This window comes from Geospiza fortis, unplaced genomic scaffold (genome assembly GCF_000277835.1).
Source record: "Geospiza fortis unplaced genomic scaffold, GeoFor_1.0 scaffold264, whole genome shotgun sequence".
NCBI lineage: Eukaryota > Metazoa > Chordata > Aves > Passeriformes > Thraupidae > Geospiza > Geospiza fortis.
In genome coordinates, this window is record NW_005054332.1 from 2,987,969 (window position 1) to 3,008,757 (window position 20,789).

The 20,789-nt window shown below is 36.5% G+C and overlaps 1 protein-coding gene across 1 annotated transcript in view; it reads left to right on the forward strand.

The window, feature by feature from the left end:
- Nucleotides 1-20,789, forward strand: part of EYS (eyes shut homolog) — a 702,047-nt gene that overhangs the window by 508,061 nt on the left and 173,197 nt on the right. The window contains 1 exon segment of the mRNA XM_031057597.1: nt 7,418-7,647. Within this exon segment, the coding sequence (XP_030913457.1) occupies nt 7,418-7,647 (230 nt within the window).

Here is a 20,789-nt window from a genome sequence, read left to right on the forward strand (position 1 = left end):
TTAAATGCCAAATTACTGATGAATAAATGATGTTTGTGTTTATGCATGTCAGCCATTCTCAAGCATTAAGATATAATTAGAAATTAAGTCTGGAAGAAAGACTAGATGATACAGTACTCTGCATTTTTAACTCTTTCTGTATTAATAATTTCTACATGTCATTCTCCTCTTGCTTTCAGGACAACTTGTATGTTAATTTTTATAGTGTGTGAAACAGAATGCTTTTTTAAATTCCTATTTCTCTCCAGTAACAGAGTCCTTGAATAGAAAAATGCTTTCTATACAGGAATCTTAATTAACATTTATAAAATGTCATGGTTTAACCCCAGCCAGGAACTAACCCCCACTCAGCCACTTGCTCAGCACTCCCTGGTGGGAAGGGGGAGAAAATCAGAAGGTATAAGTAAGAAAACTTGTGGAGATAAAGACAGTTCAATAGGTAAAGCTAAGCCATGGACAAGCAAAGCAAAACCAGGAATTCAATCATCACTTCCCACAGGCAGGTGGAGGCTCAGCTATCTCCAGGAAAGCACTGCTCCATCACTTGCAACACTGACTTGGGAAGACAAATGCCATCACTCCAAATGTTCCTTCTTCTTCAGCCAGCTTTATATGCTGATTGTGACCCAGCACAATCGGCTGGTTGTGGCCCAGCACAATGAGGCGACTGTGATGGGGTGTCCCTTTGGGCAGTCGGGATCAGGCTGTACACTCCCAGCCTGCTCACTGGTGCCGTGGGGTGAGGAGCAGGAAAGGCCTTGACTGTGTGCAAACGCTGTGTGTCAGCAACTAAAACATCTCTCTATTACCAACACTGTTTCCAGAACAAATCCAAAACACAGCCCCATATTTGCTACTATGAAGAAAATTAGCTCTCCAGTGAATACCACAAATGTCAATTTTCCCTACTTTTTTAAGCTGGTAAGAACTATTTTCAGCACATGGGGAAGCTAATCCTAAAAGAAATAAGGCAGTTCATCTGTAAAAATAGTTTAAAGGCCTGAACTATTCTTTTGTGAGACCTCTAAAAGCAAAGCATATACTCTCAAAACTGCACTTTATCTCTAATGCAATCAGAGTACATTGATTTTCCAACCTGCCATTCATTTCTGGAAGCATCTTGATTGTGTTAAGAGTCCTCCTCACACTTGTTAGGATCTGAGAATGCCTCTGTTTTACAGGAGTGTCTCAGAAAGAACAATATCTCCTAAATATTCCCAGAAGTTGAGAAGAGACTGTAAAAGACAGGTCCACTATTGATACATCCCTTCTTTCTGTTTTTATTCCTCAGATCAGTGATAAGAGCGCTCTTCTGGTTTATCAGATTCTTTACTTTGGTTCCGTCCTTAGCTTGGTGGAATTATAAACACCTTCCAGAAGTGCTGTGAGAACTCCCCAAAGCGGTCTGTTTGTCTGTTCTGTCCCGCATGAAATAAGCACTGACTGGGTTGAACGGACAAAGGATAAGTGTTCACATATGGTTCCCCATCCCTTGGGCTAGAATATTTACCTGAGTACAGATTTGTGTTTTTCCACTGTGTTAATTGTTTTTTAGGCATATGTCTTGAAGCATTTAAGGGTTTTTTCTTGTCAATGCAGGGTAGTACCCATCTGGAGAATATTCACTGTGGGCAAAGACCAAAGTTTGGCTACTATAGCCCCAAAAATTACCATGCAGAAGTCTTGCCTGAATGAATTATTGCTTAGGAAATCAATTGCATATTCAGCATCTAGAAGTGCTCCTCCTTAATCCCTCACAGACACATTGTGCAATAATATCGTATAGATAGATCATGAATTTTGGAGTCTAAATTATAGATGGCATCAATGAGGAGATGAACTGCTTGAACTTAGATAGAATCTTTGGTAAACAGTAGGGGCTCCATTCTGGAATTGTGATTTTTGGGATAGTTGTCGTAGCATCTCTGTTACAGGAACTCAATTTATCCAGTACAATTTAGTCAGCCATTTACGACTGAAACAGAATGCTTATATTCTAATTTTACAGAGCCTTTTCAGAAGGAAAAGTACAGTGTCATATTGAAAAACAAAATAACATTTTTCATCTGCTGAAAGAATCTTCAAAGAGAGAATGGACGTATTTATTTCCTTTCAAAACCACCAGTTCTAACAAACAAAAGCAGTTGCAGAAATCAACAAAAAGATGCAGTGCTTAGGCCTTTCAAGTGCTCTTTTTCTAAATAGCAGCTAAGATGAAACTGGTAAGAGGTTTTCCAACTGTGATTATTGACTAAATGTAAAAGAGAAAGCTGAAGTTCACACAAATTTGAGATTTGTTTTAACTTCAGAAAGAGTAAGATTTGCACACTGGTCCACTCAGTGCTCAGTAGTTTGACTTCTTTCTTTTTTTTTTTTTTTGAGTTAATGTTTGGATCATTGGCACATGTGATCTTCTATGCTTAAGTAAAGATCAGTGTGAAGAACTGAAAGATTTAATGCTCCCTTATTTCTTCAAGCAAGCCAAGTAAAAACATGACTGAATTTGGTACAGAAATTCAGTTATTTAGTTTTAGCAAAACCATGGTTTTAACAATTGTCCTAAACTTATGGACTAAGGGTGTTTTCCAAGTATCATCTAATGAACACTCACTTCAATGTCTAGTTTAGAAAGGTTTTTTTAATTAAAATTTCAACATATTGTTGCTGCAATATCTTATTTATCCATTGCAAAGTTCATGGAATCTATTTACTTTGCAGGAAACAACAGGAATATGGTTCAGTACATGTATTTCCTTTTCCTCTTTCTGCTTTCATCTGTCTGTAACTGACATTTCTTCCTATATCTAGCCCCACTATGTATCCTGGAGTTTAAATTTTTCCTTCATATTTGTAAACAGAGCTTTCCTCAGCTTCATTATATCTGTTAATTTCACTCTCACATCCTTGACTGCATTGTATATTGAACATATTTTTTGCATTGCTGAGTTTGCACCATTAAATGAGATTCTGTGTGTGCAAAAGCAGTTGCAAATAATGATGTTATTCCAGGTGTGCATTTGTAATGGAAAGCTGCAACTACAGTATCACTGAGTTCTGCTACCAAATGTGGCTTGTAGGAGGAGGAAGCTGGGCTCACAGTCTGGAACATACACTGAAAATTTAATTTTTTAAGAGATATTCCTAGGCATATATAATCTACATTCAGAAAACTGACCCCCAGCACTTCCAACTAAAACAAAAATTGTCATGAGTGAGGAAATCAGATTCACATATCAACTGCAGAGTATAAACAATCCATATCTGGTAAGCTCTTGAATTGTTTTCCCAATTACTGTGTTGAGTGATGTAAATGGTGTCTCCAGGAGGGTAAGTGCACAGATACACCGCTCTGTGGATCCATTGAAATCAGTGAGATGCCATTTAAAGTACTCTGCTTGACATGGTTGTGAACAGTGAAATAAACAGCCTGTAAAGGGCTTTATTAATTCCTGCCAAATTACATTGAAGGTACTAGGTATTTATTCCTGTTTAAACCAACATTTCCATGAAGTGCAGTTGTTTTCAGTTTCATAAACTTTGAAATTATATTATACCATGCATGCTAATGCTCTTGAAAAATCCTTCTTTTGGCTCCGAATTCTAAAATGTTCACTTAAAATAATATTCTGTCACAACCTAAGAAAAATGGCAGATGTACACTGAAGAAAACTGCAAATAAAAGCAGTTTCTTCCCAGCACAAACTACTTCATTGACAAGATAAAAATACAAACTGCCTTATCCCACTCATATCAGATAAGGCTAAATCCATTACTCCAGTAATAAAATGTTAAGTGCATAAGTACCAGAAGATATAGGCAGTGGAGATGTTATCATATCATGGGGACTCCCGTGCCATTGCTTGTCTCATCAACCTGCTTCATGGGAAATGTCAGAGTGCTTGTGTAGACACATCTGCCATCAGCCTGATAATGAATTGCTTGGGGGAAAAGTCTGCTCTCTTTGCAGGTCTGAGTTTGAAGTCCATTATATAAAAAGATCACCCTGGGGAAAAAAAAAAAAAAAGTTCTCTTAAATTTAGGTGGAATTTTTTGCATTTCAGTTTGTGTCCATTGCTGTGTGTCTTGGCCACCAGCAAGAAACATCTGCTTCCATTCTTTCTCCTTCCCTTCTCCCTCAGGTATTTTTACAAATTGACCAGAATCCCCAGAGCCTTCCTTTCTTCAGGCTGAGCAACTCTCCTGGCCCTGGTGCAGGGGCTAAACTGGCAGCACACAGCTCAGCCCTGTCGAGGCTGAGCCCCTCACTGCCAGGTCAGCACAGAGCAGGGCATCCCAGAGGCTGTGTTAGCTTTTTGAGCTGCAGTGCCTCTAACTTCACACACTGATGGTTTCAGGCTCTTACAGGATAGAGGAGAGTGTATGGGAGAGGGAAGCACAGCTGATCTGGGTATGTGTGCTTTTAGTTTAATAACGTAATGTTGAACATGACCTCTAAGTACTATATTCCTGCCATTCAGTTCATCATACATCTCATGAATGGCAAACAATGTAATGTAAAATAAACAAGACTTTAAATTGCGCTAATGTCTATGTTTAGACAAGCATTTCGAGTTTATGTGCACTCAGCTATGAAGCACAAGCTTGCAGGCCTTTAAAACTCAGCTTTCTGAGGTCATTGTAAGATTAAAAACAATGTGTTGATGCTTGCAGCAAGCTAGAAGATCTTTGTGTGCATTATTGACCTGAAAGGCAATGACAGGCTGGGAAATTGAAAAGAATAAAAACAAATACAAAATTGTGGCCTTGTTGCAGAGTAACAGTGAATCAAGTTTTGCTTGATATATTTTTGTTACACTTTGTCAAAACTTTCAACACCTCAATTACTATTTTACTTTAAATGCTTCCCAGCTCTTTATTCAAATAGTGTTTTAGTTAAAATTCATTGAGCCGAGGTCATTGCTTATTCACAGCAGCAGCCTGAACGGCTTGTGAGCGCAGCTGCAGATGTTTGCCCCACTAACCAGCTCCAGCAAACCCTTCCCTGCTTTTGTGGTAAGGCAGGGAGCTGCGGGGAGCCTGGAAGCAGTGCTGGCACCAACGCAGTCAGGCACCATCTAGAAGCAAAACATCCAGAACAACACTGCAAAGGCTGACATCCTGTGAAAAATTAGCAAATGAACCGGGGAGAAATCAGCCTACCAAGTAGCTTTCCTTTCTCCTCTGCAGATTAGAACGTCAACCAAAAAATGAAAAAAAGCTGCATTACTTGCGCTCATAAAATTTCATTTAAAGCGCACTGCTGTGATTCTGTTTTAGAGAAAAATGGTAGCTTCCCATCAGAAAGGGGATGTGAAACATCCACAGCTGGAAATCAGTGCTTTCAGCAGAGACAAGAATGCACCTGCCAGTCAGACAGCTCTCCCTCTTGTTCAGCATTTTACCCCTGACAGTAGCTGTGACCAGGTTCAGAGAAGTAAATTTTGCAGTGGTCAAATAGGATTATCTGACATTAGAAAAATGGTCTCTCTAATAGCTACTAGTAAGAGCTTAGTTTATACTGTGTTAATTCCCCAGGTTTTATATAGTTTTTGTGGACTAATTTTTTTTTTCAGCAGTAACAGAAAAATCAACAAATACCAGTAATTGCTCCCAATAAATTTCTCCTGTAAATGTCTAAATCTTTATGTAAACCTGCTATTAGTTCAGAGTTTCTACAACATTTAGGTTATGCTTGGTGACAAAATCAAGATTTTTGGTTTATTTACTTTTAATCAGAGATTGTAATCCCAGCAGGTGACTAAGCATTTTTAATTTGCTGTGTTAGCAAATACAAGATTTGCCGCACTTGCTGATAGAAGATAACACATGTTAATGCACCCTTAATGCTGCTCAGAATGGAATAGCCTACATGAAGCTCACAGAGTTATTTCCCTTAGGAGAAAAGTATTGTTATATTATCCAGCAATTATGTTATTTTCATTGTATTTATATAAATGGAAATGTTATTATTCAATTCATCTAAATGGAAATACACAGTAAGTCACTTAATTTCTAAAAGTTTCAAGCCTTTTGTTAGCAAGTGCTCTGCCTCAAAAATATTTAAAGGATTTATTGTCAGCCACCTTGATGACTGCCATATTTTTGGATGCTTTTCTCTCATATAAAGTAGATAGCTGCCTTGAAATCCTCATTGCTAAGCACCACAGTGTCTGTATTTTGGCTATTTTGTGTTTTGGATGCATCCCTGCTTAAGTATCCCATTCTGATGTTTTCCTTACTATTACGACTCTGCACATCTCTTTACTGTCACATAAACCCTGTGTCCCTTTTATTTGTTCCCAGGCTCCAGTCCTCTCTCAGTTACTGTGCCTTTCTTTGGGTCCCCTTAGATATTTACTTTGCCCTGAATTATTTATCGTCTTCCTCTGTCCACCTCCTTTTCTTTCCTAGCTGCCTGTGGGCATGTATCCTTTTTTTTTTGCTGTATTGATAATTTAGAGAAGTAGATTTTTAATAGTGAAATTAACAGAAACTTACTTACCTGGGATGTGTTATGTTGGGCAGAGTTTTTTTCAGAATATTATGAAGTTTGTTGGTGCTTTCTAAAATATGTCTTAAAAAAAGTAAATTATTAAAATCAGTTTTCATGTAAGTGGGATATATAAAAAATTTGAAAGCTAGACTTAAGAAGAAACTAAACAGATGCATGGAATGGTGAATGCAATGTCACACTGAATGCATACCCACCTATCTTGTTTCTGCAGTTGCAATCTACTGGTGCATCATCACTTTCCAATGCTTCTTTTTAAGACGTACTCACAACTCTCGAACATGGTGAAGCAAAATTTTTAGCTACAAGATACAAGAGTAGGTGCCAAAGAGAAAGGAAAGAGCACAGCAGGAGCCAATATATGGGCTTCTTTCAAACAGAGTTGACAAACAGGTGATATTAAACCAAAAAAAGTCGCTTTTTCTTTACCTTTCCCCTTTCTCCCCAATATTTCTGTGAATTAAAAGATACTGTGTTTCTGTACTACAGCTTTTTCCCTTCTGCTATGCATGCTTCATCTACCTGTATGGAAGTCTCTTATAGAACTGCCTTACAAGTTTTGGTAACTTCAAGCAATAAGTTCTTTAATAAGTGAAGCCTGTGTTTATTTTTTTACTGCTGTTGACATCCACCAAAAATGAATTTTGAGAGCCCATAAAACTGTGCTTCTTGCATGAAGGCTATTCCTTGCTCCCTGACAGGAAAAAAATACCTTCACTGTGTTTTTGCTAGTTTTTTGGATGAGGACTAGATATGGGAATTCCTTATGTATTCATATTTTCTTAAGTATAGTCTGAATTTCTGTTTAAAAACAACAAACTATTATAAATTGAAGCTTAAGTACAGTAACTAAAATTAGATCTCACAGGGTTTTTTTGTTTTGATGTGTTGTCTCTCTCCTTTCAGAATCTCTGTACCCACACATCTATCAACAGCACTCCCTGTAGTTTCTTCTGATGTGCCTCACTTGCCTGACCGTGGTGTGCCCTCTCAGATTTCCCCTGCATTGCCATCTGTGTGCCAGGAAGGACTGTGCCATAACGGAGGGACTTGTCACCCTCTCTCTCTGCCTACTGGGGCCACCTCGTTCCAGTGTGACTGCCCAATGCACTTCTCTGGGCGATTCTGTGAAAAAGGTAATGGTGATTAATTTTTTCTCTGTTAGTTATGAAATGAAAGTCTTATTTTGCTTTGGAGGTGAAAAGGGGGAAGAGGTATTGATTGTCATATTTCTCTGCTTTTCATCCCAGTTACTTTTAGTTAACTGAGGAGCAAATTCATTGAGGTAACTAGAATAATACTTATTTGCAGTGTAAATTAGGTGATATGAGTCAGGCACACTCCTAAGGGTTGCAATTTAGGTTAATGAGAAAAACATTGCATTATTTGTGCAAAATTGTAGTGCACAGTTTTAATGTATGTTTTTCAGTGTATTATTTCTGGGACAGAAGTAAGCTGACTTCCTCAAAAGATTATGTTTTCCATTTCTACAGGCTGGGTTTTTTCCATCACTGTGCCAGATCCTTTGTTGAAAAAGCTTTTCTTTTTCTCTGTAACTCATTTATACTTCTACTACTGGTGCTCATAGAGCACAGATCAATCAAATGAACATAATTGGAATTTGAATAAGAAAACAATTATTTTAGTAATTTTGGTTTCTTTGTAAAATGAATCAAGGCTATAAGGCAAACTGATCAATATTTCTGTTTTGTAATTGTAATTGCTTTTCATTATTGCTTTTCAGAAAGTTCTTTTTAAACCAAATTTCATAGCTGGCTTCAAAAACTGTTTTAGCTTTTAAGGTACTGTTGTTTATGAATTGCAGTAGATAATTCTCATAAAGGGCACTACTGATGTACAGGAAAAGAACCAAAAAATGTCTAGAATATGGTTATATAACTGTATCATCCTCCTAATGAACTTCCCACAGTATGAAGTAAAATCAGCTAGAGTTAAGAATGCCCTTGCCAGACTGCTAGTGTATGTGAGCTAGCATCACATTGTATTACTGTCTAAAAATAGGTCATTGCACTCCCTATATGTGAGAGCAGTCACTGACTGTCAGCTCAAAAAAAAAAAAAAGTCATGTTGCTTAGATATCAGAGACTATTTTACCATGTAGCCTTTTCAAGTTTATAATAAATCATATATTTGCAAATTTTCACTGTTAAAATTGCATCCCATATTTTCTACATATTTAGTCTCTGGACATACTCTTTGCACTTGCTTACAATACACTGCAGATGTGGAAACTGCAACATGAAGTAACGAAACTAAAAAAGGGTGTTTCCATAAAACATGAAATAGTTAGTTAGTGCTTCAATGAAGTATTTTCAACATTTCAATAAAATTTTTTATTGATTTACATACATTTCATGTGCCAGAATTTCCTTCTGAGTTCCAAAGAATGCAGTTGGCATCCTTTTTATCAGCATCATCTGTGCTGTTTTGGATGAGGGCTTTCTGGCTTTTTGCAAGGGTTATGCTAGGAGTAGGCAATGTTCAATTTAAGCAGGAATTTGACAGACATCCTGTGATAATAGGCCATATCAGTATGTGTGCATAACCACTCTGTGGGACTCCACACCACTGGTTCCTTCCACCAGTGTCTGATTGCTGCTTTCTTCTGACCTTCCAGCTGATCTGTCAGTCCCCAGGTGTCTTCTGTTGATGCCTGGAGAGGCTGACCTAGAGCAGTGGCTGTACAGAGTTAAAGAATAAAGTAGATATTTATTAAAAGCCCTTAAAGGATACACCTTGCGCAGCACAAGAGCCTGGCCAGGGCTACACTCAAGATGGACCCAAAATGGTCACACAATGGACAACTGGTCACAAGGTTTCACACTTTTATAAGTTTTCGTCGATTAGCATATTAGCATATTGGAGTTAATTGTCCAATTACAGCCTCAGGTTATGAAGTGCCATCCTCTCTGTTTGCTCTCTTCAATTTGCTGCTGTTTGTACTTTTTGGGCCTGAAGCTGTAGTGGCTGTCCTTGGTTCTCAGGCTGGAAAAGGATTGTTTTGTCTAACTATCCTGTGAAGGGAACTTGCAAACACTTTATATGAAGTCAGAGTTATGCATCAAGGCAGCACAGAATCTGAAAAATATGACAGCTAAAACTTAAGGCATCACTATAGTTTCATGTTTTTGATGATAACTGACATGGTCTGTGTTTGAATGATATTATCTGTGCTGAGTACTTCCATGTGCCCCAGATTTTAGGGGTAGTATCTTCTGTTTCATTGATTGAAAAAAGTGTTTTTATGTTGCTCTTTCAAAAATACAGTGTTCTGAGTAATTTTCTCCTTTGAAGCTAAGCCAGTGCAGGCCAGCAGAATTCATACATTGGAAAGAGTTGACTGCAAACTACACTTCCAAGAAATTTGTCTTCCAAGGAAGTTTATTTTAGTTGTGTAAATGAAGGGGACTTCTTCTCTCTTTCTTTCTGTGATTTTGTTTCAAAAATCATGTGTGAAAATATGACTGCATTATGACTGCGCCAAGATCAAATGAAAAGCAGGGGACTCTTGCATTAAGCTGCAGTTGTAACCGAATCTCTGATGGTTAGGACTGACTCTACATAAGGTACACCAGTAACCATTCCGTTCAATAAAACAGAATAGAAACTTTAAAGAAACCCTGAAACAAGCAGCTCCTTTGGAGAACATAACCTCAGCTGTACAACCATATAATCCTTTTAATGGTCAAACACCCTGTTTCCACGATGTATCTATTTTTTTTCCTAAAAGTGGAAGAGATGCCTTTTGCTTTCCTGCACCTTACATGATGTTGAGATAATAACAGAGATTAATATTTCCACATAGGTTGTTTAATAGTTCCAGCACTGGAAGAATAACGTTTCTTTTTCTTTTTTTGTGTGGAGTAGATGAATTAAGTTCTCTTTTCACAGAGCTCTGCTTTTACCCTCTAAAGCCCCCTGTTCAATACAGGGAACAGCCTCCTCCTTTTTGCTAGTACTCTTGGGTGAGTCAGGGCTGCCATATTTGACATGTTCATTGGCTGGGAGCTCACTGGGTCAGCTGCATCCCAGAGCTCATGCTGTCACATTGCATCTTTAGATAGATCAGAATTTGACTTGATGGATCCTGTATTTAGTAGCTGAAAAGTAACTACAGCATCTTATTTAATCCTAAATTTTCAATGAGATTGATAATTTAGTCTAATGAAACCAGAATTCGACCAAGTGAACTATGATTATAAACTTTTGATATTCAGAGACCTGTTCACCAAGAAATCTAGAGAGAGCTCATAATTATAGGAGATAAGAGAATCAGCAATAGTTTTATAATTATTTACCATAGACCTCCCGATGGAGAAAGTAAATTGTCATGTTTGCAATACAGAAACTTTATGACAGTCAAGAAATTTTTCTCTTGACTCCTTAATGATTTCTATTTATCTTAATGTGATCTGTTATAACATGCTATTATGTATACCTATAAATTTCAGCAATATATTTTCATTAATCATCTTTGTGATCTGCCTTTTACCTACCATTAACTAAATTTCAGCAAGAAACCTATCGTACACTTACCTGGCATATTAACAGTGCACATGGTTTTACAGCCACAGGGTTTTACATACAAACACTCCGTGGATATCTTAGCTTCACTAGAATGGGTGAATTTGTTGATTAAATGGCTATGGTAGATACACTTGGTTGGTTGCTAACTATTTTTGTTACAGTGTATAAGAACACCTTCTAAAGGGAGAGCAAGTGAAGTTATCTGTTTTAACTTAATCAGTGTTATTAAATGCAATTTCTTGGTTTTAATAATTTGTTCCTTGACTAGTAAGCTCTAGCAGGTTGTTCTGCCTTTACAAGAAATACATTCAATTCATAATTGTCCCTATGGATATATTAGACCACAGCAGTTTATCTAAATACACTGTCTACTTACTCTAAGCAGATACCTCTGAAATATCTCTAAATTACAGTTTTGGAAAATGGAAGTCTATCTCCATTTTTCTAAGGAAATAGAAAAGTGTACATACAAATTAGTGTATTTGCCAAATTGAAACTGAAGCTATCAACACTGGTTATAGACCCAAGGCCAAAGTGAAGATTTAGTATAGAGCATGGAAGGGCAACCATCTGAGGCCTCTGTTCTCTTTAATACTGCTTTCAGTATTTCCATTTTTCTATTTTTTTAATTACAAATTACCAAAGTTAATAGGAAATTAGAAGTTAGTACAAGATGTATTTTAAATCTTTATTAAAATGCAGCATAGAAAATATGTTTGTCACATAAAATTAATCAGTGGTGAGTGCTACATGACTGCTTTCATCCAATAGAAAGTGAGGATTTTATCAATAGGGTATGAAGGGTAGATAGTGTACTCTGCACTGCCCATTCTTCTTTTTCCTTTTGTATAAATAAGCTTTTTTACTTCGACTTTAAATGTATCATTCTTTCTTTATTAGCTAAGCTGTGTTATCTGCTTCATTGTGAAATTCCCTCACAAGTGGAAAAAACTGCTATGGCTCTGCTTTAGCATGAAAGCAGATGGTGGTGTATTACTGGAAAGTTCATAGCAATAGTTTGGAATATCACTGTCTTGCATGTGTGAAGATGGTATATCCTTGACTGTTAATTATAAGATTAACATTTTCAAGTCTCCAAAATTTTTAGTATTACGTAGAAGTTTTATAAATTGTTCAATAAAAAGTGTATTTAAATGTCATGTGTTAAAACCAGAAAATCTGTTGAATTTGATATGTTGCCTGTGTATATTTTGTACATTACTTAAAGGTCAACTCCTTTGACAAAGCTGCAAAAATAGCAGTAAAATGGAAGGCTGTTGCAGGCACTTAGGTTGGAACAGTCATACTAAAGACTTTGCTACATTTGTTCCCCAGGATACACTTGTTGAATTCCTGATTTGTTGAGAAATACTTGATAATATCACCCTGAACATTTGAAGTTTCTTTTACAGATGCTTTTCTAGATGTTGTTCCTAATTTAACATTTCTAGCTTGTGTCATTGACTACCATAATTCTTCTCAGACAAGTATGGGGAGTTTTGTCTTTATGTCTTTGGCTTTGAAAAGAAATGTAGTTGGTCCAATTTCTTTTATTTCAGCCATATTTAGAACAATCTCATGTCTCCAGTAGAACTATTTATCTCCTTAATAACATTTATACCATCTATTTATAATTTAAAACAAGTCTGTGACATTTTCTGTCAAAAAGAAAAGTGATCCAGTAAAAATGATACGAAAAAGGTTGAGGAAAGACAATTGCACTTTCATCTCCACATTCAGGTTTCAGTTTGAGGCACCCAGAAAGAAAAAATGGGATGTGGTTACCCCAAAACCTCTGTTTTTCCAGGGTTCAAGGGTTCTTTCACTCATTTTGTCCTCCTTCAAAATGATTCATACCTGGTAAGACTCCATGAGCAGAAAAAAAATAATGTGTTTAGAGATTTCTATAAATTCCCAGAGTTATTAATTTGATGTCATTAACCTCAGTTTATGTCTAGACTCGTGAGATACCTATTGATATCTCACTATTGGTATTTGTGTATGGAAACCTTTCAAAAGAATTCTGTAGTTTTTGGACTAGATTTAAAAAAATGTAGTAAGATTTCCCTTCAGACTTTTTTTTTTTAGGAAGTGGGGTTGAAAATCAAGAACACAGTAGGTTAGTAAAGAACAATCAAGGATTTAGCCAGTAGTTAACTTTGTATGCTGGATTTGATACACTAGTTGAGATTATAGCAATTTTCATAGGAAATAGTTAGCCATTCCCACAGTCTGATCCATTCAATATAGTTCAACAGAAATTTTATTTGGGTGAGCAATGCAAAAAGGAATTATATAAATTAATTTTCTTCTCTGCACTTTCACTTGAGGATATAATTTTGCACATTGATAGCAGACAATGCAAACCTTGTGAAGTGTGACTTGTCAACACTTTATAATACCCTGTGTCTGTGATTTTAGTAATCATATTAGCTTCACAGTTACCTGGACTTAACTTATGGCTCTTGCTTTTTTCGTTCCTAGTTTACAAAATTATTGAGACTTTTTCAAGATATCTGAAATATCTTTAATCCGATGACATCTTGTTCTATCAGTTTTATTTTAATGTGGTTAATTTGCTGAAGTGTTTTTGAAATCAAAGGAAAACAGGATTTTGAGGGAAAAGAAAAATAGTTCACAAGGAAGAGGTGAAGCAATTTTAGACTAATCCTTCTTACACCCTCTTGGATATTTTTGTAGAATTTTGCCATTTCAGAAACAAGTGTCAGTATGAGCTTTCATACTGACACTTAATATTTCATCTTCATCTAATTTAGATATTATGTCCCAGATTCAGTGAAGCATGTAAGCTTTACATGTATTTAATTTTAAGAGTGTAAGGAACTTCTGTGATTCATGGAATTTATGTTCAGGATGCAGGTATTCTACTACGTCTGACCCTGATTTAGGATCCCTCCCTTCCATTACTTGTTTGGTCATTCATATAAGCTTATTACTTAAAATCAACTTTCATCTCAAATCCCTCCAGAGAACTTAATGAAATTGTAAAGGATGTGACAGTTTTCTATGATTGCTAAGACTAAATATGTGATTAAACCTTAATTTTACCTAGGGGGAGGATAATCAGAAAGAGTTTGTTGAGATGTAGAAAGAGCCCTTCAAAGCACCAACAAAGTCTTAAAAACTGCTGTCCCAGTGTCTGTAAAGTTATTTATGATTGCAGCTGCCATATACCCACAACCAATGAGCTCCACAACAGCTGTAGATTCTACTTCTATAGCATATAGTTCTATGCTATACCGTAGAGCTATAGGGTTCCCTTATTTAACAGAGTTGTAATATATATTTCACAAGTCTGTTCTGTGAAATAGATTATGGAGCCTGTTGGGCATAAACTGTTTTGAGAGATTATGATTAAAAAAGTTAATAATTATAGAAAATTCTTATAGAGTTGTCACTTTGCTAGTACATCCTCTGTCTGTTATTCACATCCCTTCACAGTCAGTCATGAGCCATTCAAAATAAGAAGTATTGGGTTTAAGTTTTGGTTTAAAGTTGCTTATTTTTATTTGGATTTTATTAAAAATGAGATAGGTGTAGCATTTTGCTACAAGCACTTGCATTAATTAGCATTTCTGGAAAAAACAATTTATAAAAGCAGTAGAAAAATCTATGTCTCCTCATCACATAGACCAGACCTATGAAATTTTACCATTTCTAGCATTTGGCTCCTGAGTTTGTTTAATGTGGGTGGATGAATGTTTTCTTGTCATAATAATTTTTATGAGAATTGTAACAATTTCATAACAAACTCTATTCTGAAAATGAAATAATGGTGAGTTTACAATTTGCAGTGAACAAGCTTTCGCCCCTTCATTTTCCACTTGAAAATGTCGATATAAAGTTGGTTCTTTCTAATCTTGCAACATGTTAGGCTGCAATGTCCCAGTCCTTTGAGTAATTTTTCATTTGAAGGTAGTCATTGTCATGTAAGAGACAAATACTTGCTTTTTTCTTGCTTTATTTCTCCATTTATGGCATTTTCTGGGAAAACCTGCTTTCAGTAGCTCCTGAATTGAAGCCATTTGTTCTGCTGTGCTAACTTGCTGATAATCAAGTCATCTGCAAAAATCCTGTGTCTCCCCTGGCAGTTTGGCAATGCTTATTTTCTGAGCTTGACTCATTTGAGTTTTTCCCCAGGAGATACTGTGTATTAAAGCAGGTGAGGTATTAAATAATGTTTTTGAGCTTTATTGTGTAAGAAAGAGACATAGAAGACTGTGTGTTCTTCAACATCACGGTTAATTTAATAGTTAGTTAGGAATCATCTGTGGTACTGAGTTAGGATAACAGTATGCTTTACTACCTTGACATTTTGATTTCAAGAATGCTGTGATTGAAAACAGAGGGATTTTCATTCCTTCACACAGGGTGTAAGCTGTGGTTCTGGTCCCAGAACACTCTTAGGAACTTTCAGCTAGCTGAGAGAGTGAACATCAGGATTCTCTAGGGACCTCAGTAAAGTGTCCTGCTCAGAGCCATGTCACCTGGCCCATCCTTTCATGCCACCTCCCAAGGCCAGTGCCCAGTTTGGGAGGATGCTGGCTACTTACATAATGTGACTAAAGAGAAAATGGCTTTGTTGATTCCTGGTCTATGCATAAATTTCTGACTCAAGCATGAAACCCCATGTTATTTCTAATTAAGAGTGCCTGACACATTCTTTTTTATGCATTTTCATGGAACACTGGTGCCTGCATTTACATAGAATCTTAAACTGCTGGTGTTTAAAGATGAGGAAAATTCATAATATAGGTGTTAGGAAGTTACCATTATGAGGCTCCTCAAGTCTCCAACCTCCTTCTGAGGAAGCCACTTATTTTATGTAAAATAAAATCTTAGTTTTCTTTCTACCTTTGTCCTTTTTTTAATGTTTTTGTAATAACAGTTTGTGGTGATAAAATAGGCAAGTGATTATACAGCAAAAGCATTTTAGTGATTTAGCATTTTAGTTACCCAGGAAATCTGGGATTCAGAAGGTGAATTTCCTAGTAGCATGATATATACTTAAATACTATGGATGTAAATCAGTTCTGTGCAGAACACGGTTCAAAACTTGTCAGCATGTAAAGTCTCCCTGTATTTTAGTGGAATTACTGAAAATAGTGAATACATCACCAAACAGAGAAAAGGATTTATACATTGCCCAAACAGACACTCTGTTAGATTCGTAGTTCAAACAATGACTTCCACAAATGAAAAAATTTTCCTATGTGACTTGTATTTCTCTGTATCAAGAATTTTCTTAAATAGATTTTTTAGTCCTATACAAGACAAAATTAAAGCTACAGTATTATAAGTAAATAGTAAAAGACACTTGTATATCGAATACTATAGAAAATATACAAATATGAAAAAATAAACTCAAGAAAAAAAAAGACAAGGGCCCGATTAGCTTCTACTAACCAAAATGGAAAACTATAGAATCATCTGACAGCTAAAGCTGTTTTCCATCCTGTGGCATTATTCTTAGTATTATCTTATGGAAATTGTAAATTAATGGCTTTTTCTTTTTACTCATCTGTACAGTTGGCTTTAGCAACTGTTGAATGTCAGCAAAATAAAGAGCAAAACTCAATCAAATATTTGTATGAGTAAAATGTGTACAATGTGTACAGCCACAAGCTTTTTAAGTCCATTTTAGAGTTTGACAGCAGAAGCCCAGACCCTGTTGTACATCCATGTCTTCACGTGCATTTTCTTGCCTTAAAGGGAGCATGCTACTGAGTTTTGGGTTTTATGCGGCACAGTTGCAAAATTTAAACGTTTTTTCTTTGTAGGTTATTCTGAGGTATAAATTATGGAGTTGTTGTTATAATAGGAAAAAAACACATAAGGTTGGAATGTTCTTACTAAATACACATGTACTTCATCAAATCTCTAGCTAGAAGCATTGTAGAATCACTACACAGCCATCTCTGTTTAGAGATTCTTAAACAGGAGTTTTACAGAAACTCCTATTAAATTAATTCTTCCTTTGATATAAAAACATTTCAACCACTCATAAAAAATATTAATGTAGATAAAAGGTGCAGAAAATCAAGAATTTCCATGCATTAAGAAATAGAGTATGAAGGGACCTTTCATTCTTTGTTCTTTGAGATCCAGCAGACTGCATAATTTTCCTCCTTTAAAGTCAAATTCAGAGAGACTCAAGAGAGGAATTGAGAATATGAAATTAATTTCTGGATGATCAGAACTGGTCTCCCATTTTTTGATATTTCTGGAGACCAACCTGAGTACCACTAAAATAAGAGAAAGAATGTCAGTCCAGATTTAAAGCCTGAACATTCCCATGAATAATCCAGCCACTGATGCTTGTGGGTCTAAAATTTATCCAGAGATGCTGGGAGGCTAAATATTTAAAAGAAACTAACAATAAATTTTGTCAGAACTGAACATTTTGATCCAAAATATTGGCTCAAAATGTGTCTGTTTCAAGGGGTATCCTGGGGTTTTGTTTGTTTGTTTGTTTTGGTTTGTTTAGGATTTTAGATCTGTTAAAAAGGTTATTAAGCCTTTGGTCCCAGTTAGATATGCTAAAATGTTGATAACATTTAAGAAAATGAGAGGGGAACAGGATAAAGGAATAACTACTGTGCACTTAACAGCAGGCAGGACAGATTTGTGAGGTTGTGTGATAGGACAGCTGAACAATGAAAATATTTTTTAAATACAAATCTAGAAAATGAAAATAAAATGAGCAGTTATAAAGAAAAGTAGTCATTGGCATTGTACTTAATCCAGCTGAAGTTCTCTTAAAAGGATAAAGAAAAAAAAATCTTGGTCACAGGAATGCTAATAAAAGCTCAGAACTCTCTGAGGAAGAAAATTACTGTTTTATATTTGCTTTTTCCACAAACTCTTTCAGCTTGCAGTGTTAATCATCCTGTCTCAGAGCAGGGAATGCCTGCCACTTCATAGTTGCTAAAAGGAGATTTCAAATGGAGCTTTACCAACCCCTGCACCTGTTTGCATTTTCTGTTGCCTGTGAAAAATATTTGCTGCGTTTCCAGATCCACAACATTCTTCATTCTTTCTTCTGGCTCCAGTGGCAGAACTTTGAAATCCTGCTGCTTTGTTACAGTTTAGAAGCAGTAGATTAATACTTTCCTATTATATTGCTGTAGCTTATTTTTCACATGAACAACTTGCCAAAAACATGCAGGACTCTGTGAGTAGTGATGAAGCTTACTTGTAATAATCAATAAGGCCTAGTCACTCTCCATGACATTAAGGTTTTTATAAGTTCTGGCAACATCTTCATTTATCTATGCCATGATTTTTTGCTCATAGCATGGCTATTTTCATTTTCTGCTCTAAAGGATGTTCCCCTAGGAAAAAGTGTCTTTCCCCTAAATATTTGATTCATGAGTTTTTAGAAAGTTATAATCAATATCTGTCTACTAAAAAACAAAAAGTGAAGGAGAAAAAGGCCAAAAGCATCTATGAGAATACTGGGAAATGTCGTTAAAAGTAGATTGTTTTTTGAAACCAGAAATGTTTCTTACTGACCCTGACCAATACTGTTTCTTTTTTCTTCCTTACTGTTATGTTACAGAACACATAATACTATATGATATCCTTTTCTGTTTTCTGGCTTTGTTCTCCCAAATAGCAGTAAACTATTTATATGCTATTATGTATATTTATAGAAAACAAAAGAATCTCTATATTTCAACTTCATAACTCTTTTGTATCTTTTCCTGCCGCCATTTGTTCTTTGTTTATTCCCCCTCATTTTTGTTGTAGCTTTTACAGTCTTTTTGACTTGCCAACCTCCCCAGGGCAGTGTGAGCAGAAATAAAAGAAGCTGACTCAGCATCTCCTTTTTTTCGAGCCTCAGTATAAATAAAGGGACATTTTTATTGTCTTTTATTTGACAATTTCTTTGCCACAGAGTTACAGAACCTTTAGGGTTTGAAGGAACCTCTGGAGATCATCCAGTCCAACCTTCCTGCCAAAGCAAGGTCACCTAGAGCAGGCGACGCAGGAACATACTCAGGTGGGTTTTGAATGTTGCCAGAGAAGGAGATTACATGACCTCCCTGGGCAGCCTGTTACAGTGCTCTGCCACTCTCAGTGAAAAGTTCTTCCTCATGTTGAGATGAAGCTTCCTGTGTTTTAGTTTATGGTCATTTCTTCTCATCCTGTCCCTAGACACAACCGTAAAGAGCCTGGCACCATCCTCCTGCCACCTGCATTTGAGACATTTATATGTATTTATGGGGTCCCCTCTCAGTTTTTTCTTCTGTGGACTAAGCAGGCCCAGCTCTTGAAGTCTCTCTTCATAAGAGAGATGCTCCAGACCCCACATCATCTCTGTGACCTCTGCTGGACCCTTTCCAGTAGCTCCTGGTCTTTCTTGTGCTGAGGAACCCAGAAGCAGACACAGTAGTCCAGGTACTAAAGCTGAGTCACTCCTTCTTTTGTAGATTCTTCCATTCTTCCGTTCAGGTGGAAGTCTCCTTCCTGGTGTGTGGCCACAGTTACAAACTTGAATCACTTTTTCTAATCCAGCTATGTGGAAAACATTTCTGATTTCCAGTCCAGACCAGTTTAAGTAACTAGTAAAAAATCAAATAAATTTTACAGATGCAGCAAAGCATATGTGAGCATGTCGTGTACCAGCTGCCACACTGCTTTCAGAAGCAGTCTGGGCCATGCAGACCCACCTAGAGCAGCATTTCTCCGAACTAACCTGCTCATTTTGCATGAGTCAGCAGGAGGTGCATTCTGTGATAAAGGTGTTCACTGTGGTTGTGGCTACAGGTGTTTGGAGTGGTCCCTGTGGTGGGGAGGGCAGGTCAGTGGAATTGTTGTGTACCCCATTTAGCAGGGAATGGAGGTGAGACTAGAAGTGAAAGTGAGATTCTTTGCTACTGATGTGCTACTGGATGCTTAGTGGATAAGATGCTTTTACTTTAAATACTCCTTCAATATTCTTCTTGGTTTTGTGTGCTATTGACACATAATGTTTTTTTTCTCTGTGGTTATTGATAATTGATAATTAAAGTAACTTTGAAAATGAGTAGTTTGTTTTCTACTTACTAAACAAAACCTGAATTCAGGTAACTCTTAGTAGTATTTCTTGGTACAAATCTGGGTGCAATTTCAGAACTGGTAATATTTAGTCCAAGTCCTACTTAGACTTTTTTCTTAAGGTTCCTTGAATGTTTCCCTGTCATCATCACTGAATGAAGACTGACCTATGGAGTTTCTTTCTTTATTTGTGGAAAGAATGAATGGGTGACCATGCAAAGCATTGGCTTATAAAAGCCAAGATGCTATCATAGCAAGCAAGGGGCTCAATTTAACTAGCAGCCATTGTGATCTTCAATTTTTTTTTTTTTTTTGTGGGAAAAATGGTGAAGGAGAAGGAAAAAATTCCATGAAAATTTGGGATCGGAATTTTGTTGACATATACACCACCTAGAGACAATGCTAGAAAATAATTGGAGAATTTGAATAAAAAGCTGAATATGATCACTGCTATCACATTATTTCAGAAAGTATATCCAAATACTTTTGTTACAATTTGACACTAGCATCCCCCTGCTTTATTCATTCTCTCTTGGACCATAAAACCTATGGCCTGTACTTTTTGTTGTTCTGATGGTTCCATAAGCCATTCTCTGGAAATCTGCAGGAGCTTGTTGCTTATTTTCCTTGTTTTTGTGACCACTTGACCATCACATATATGATACAG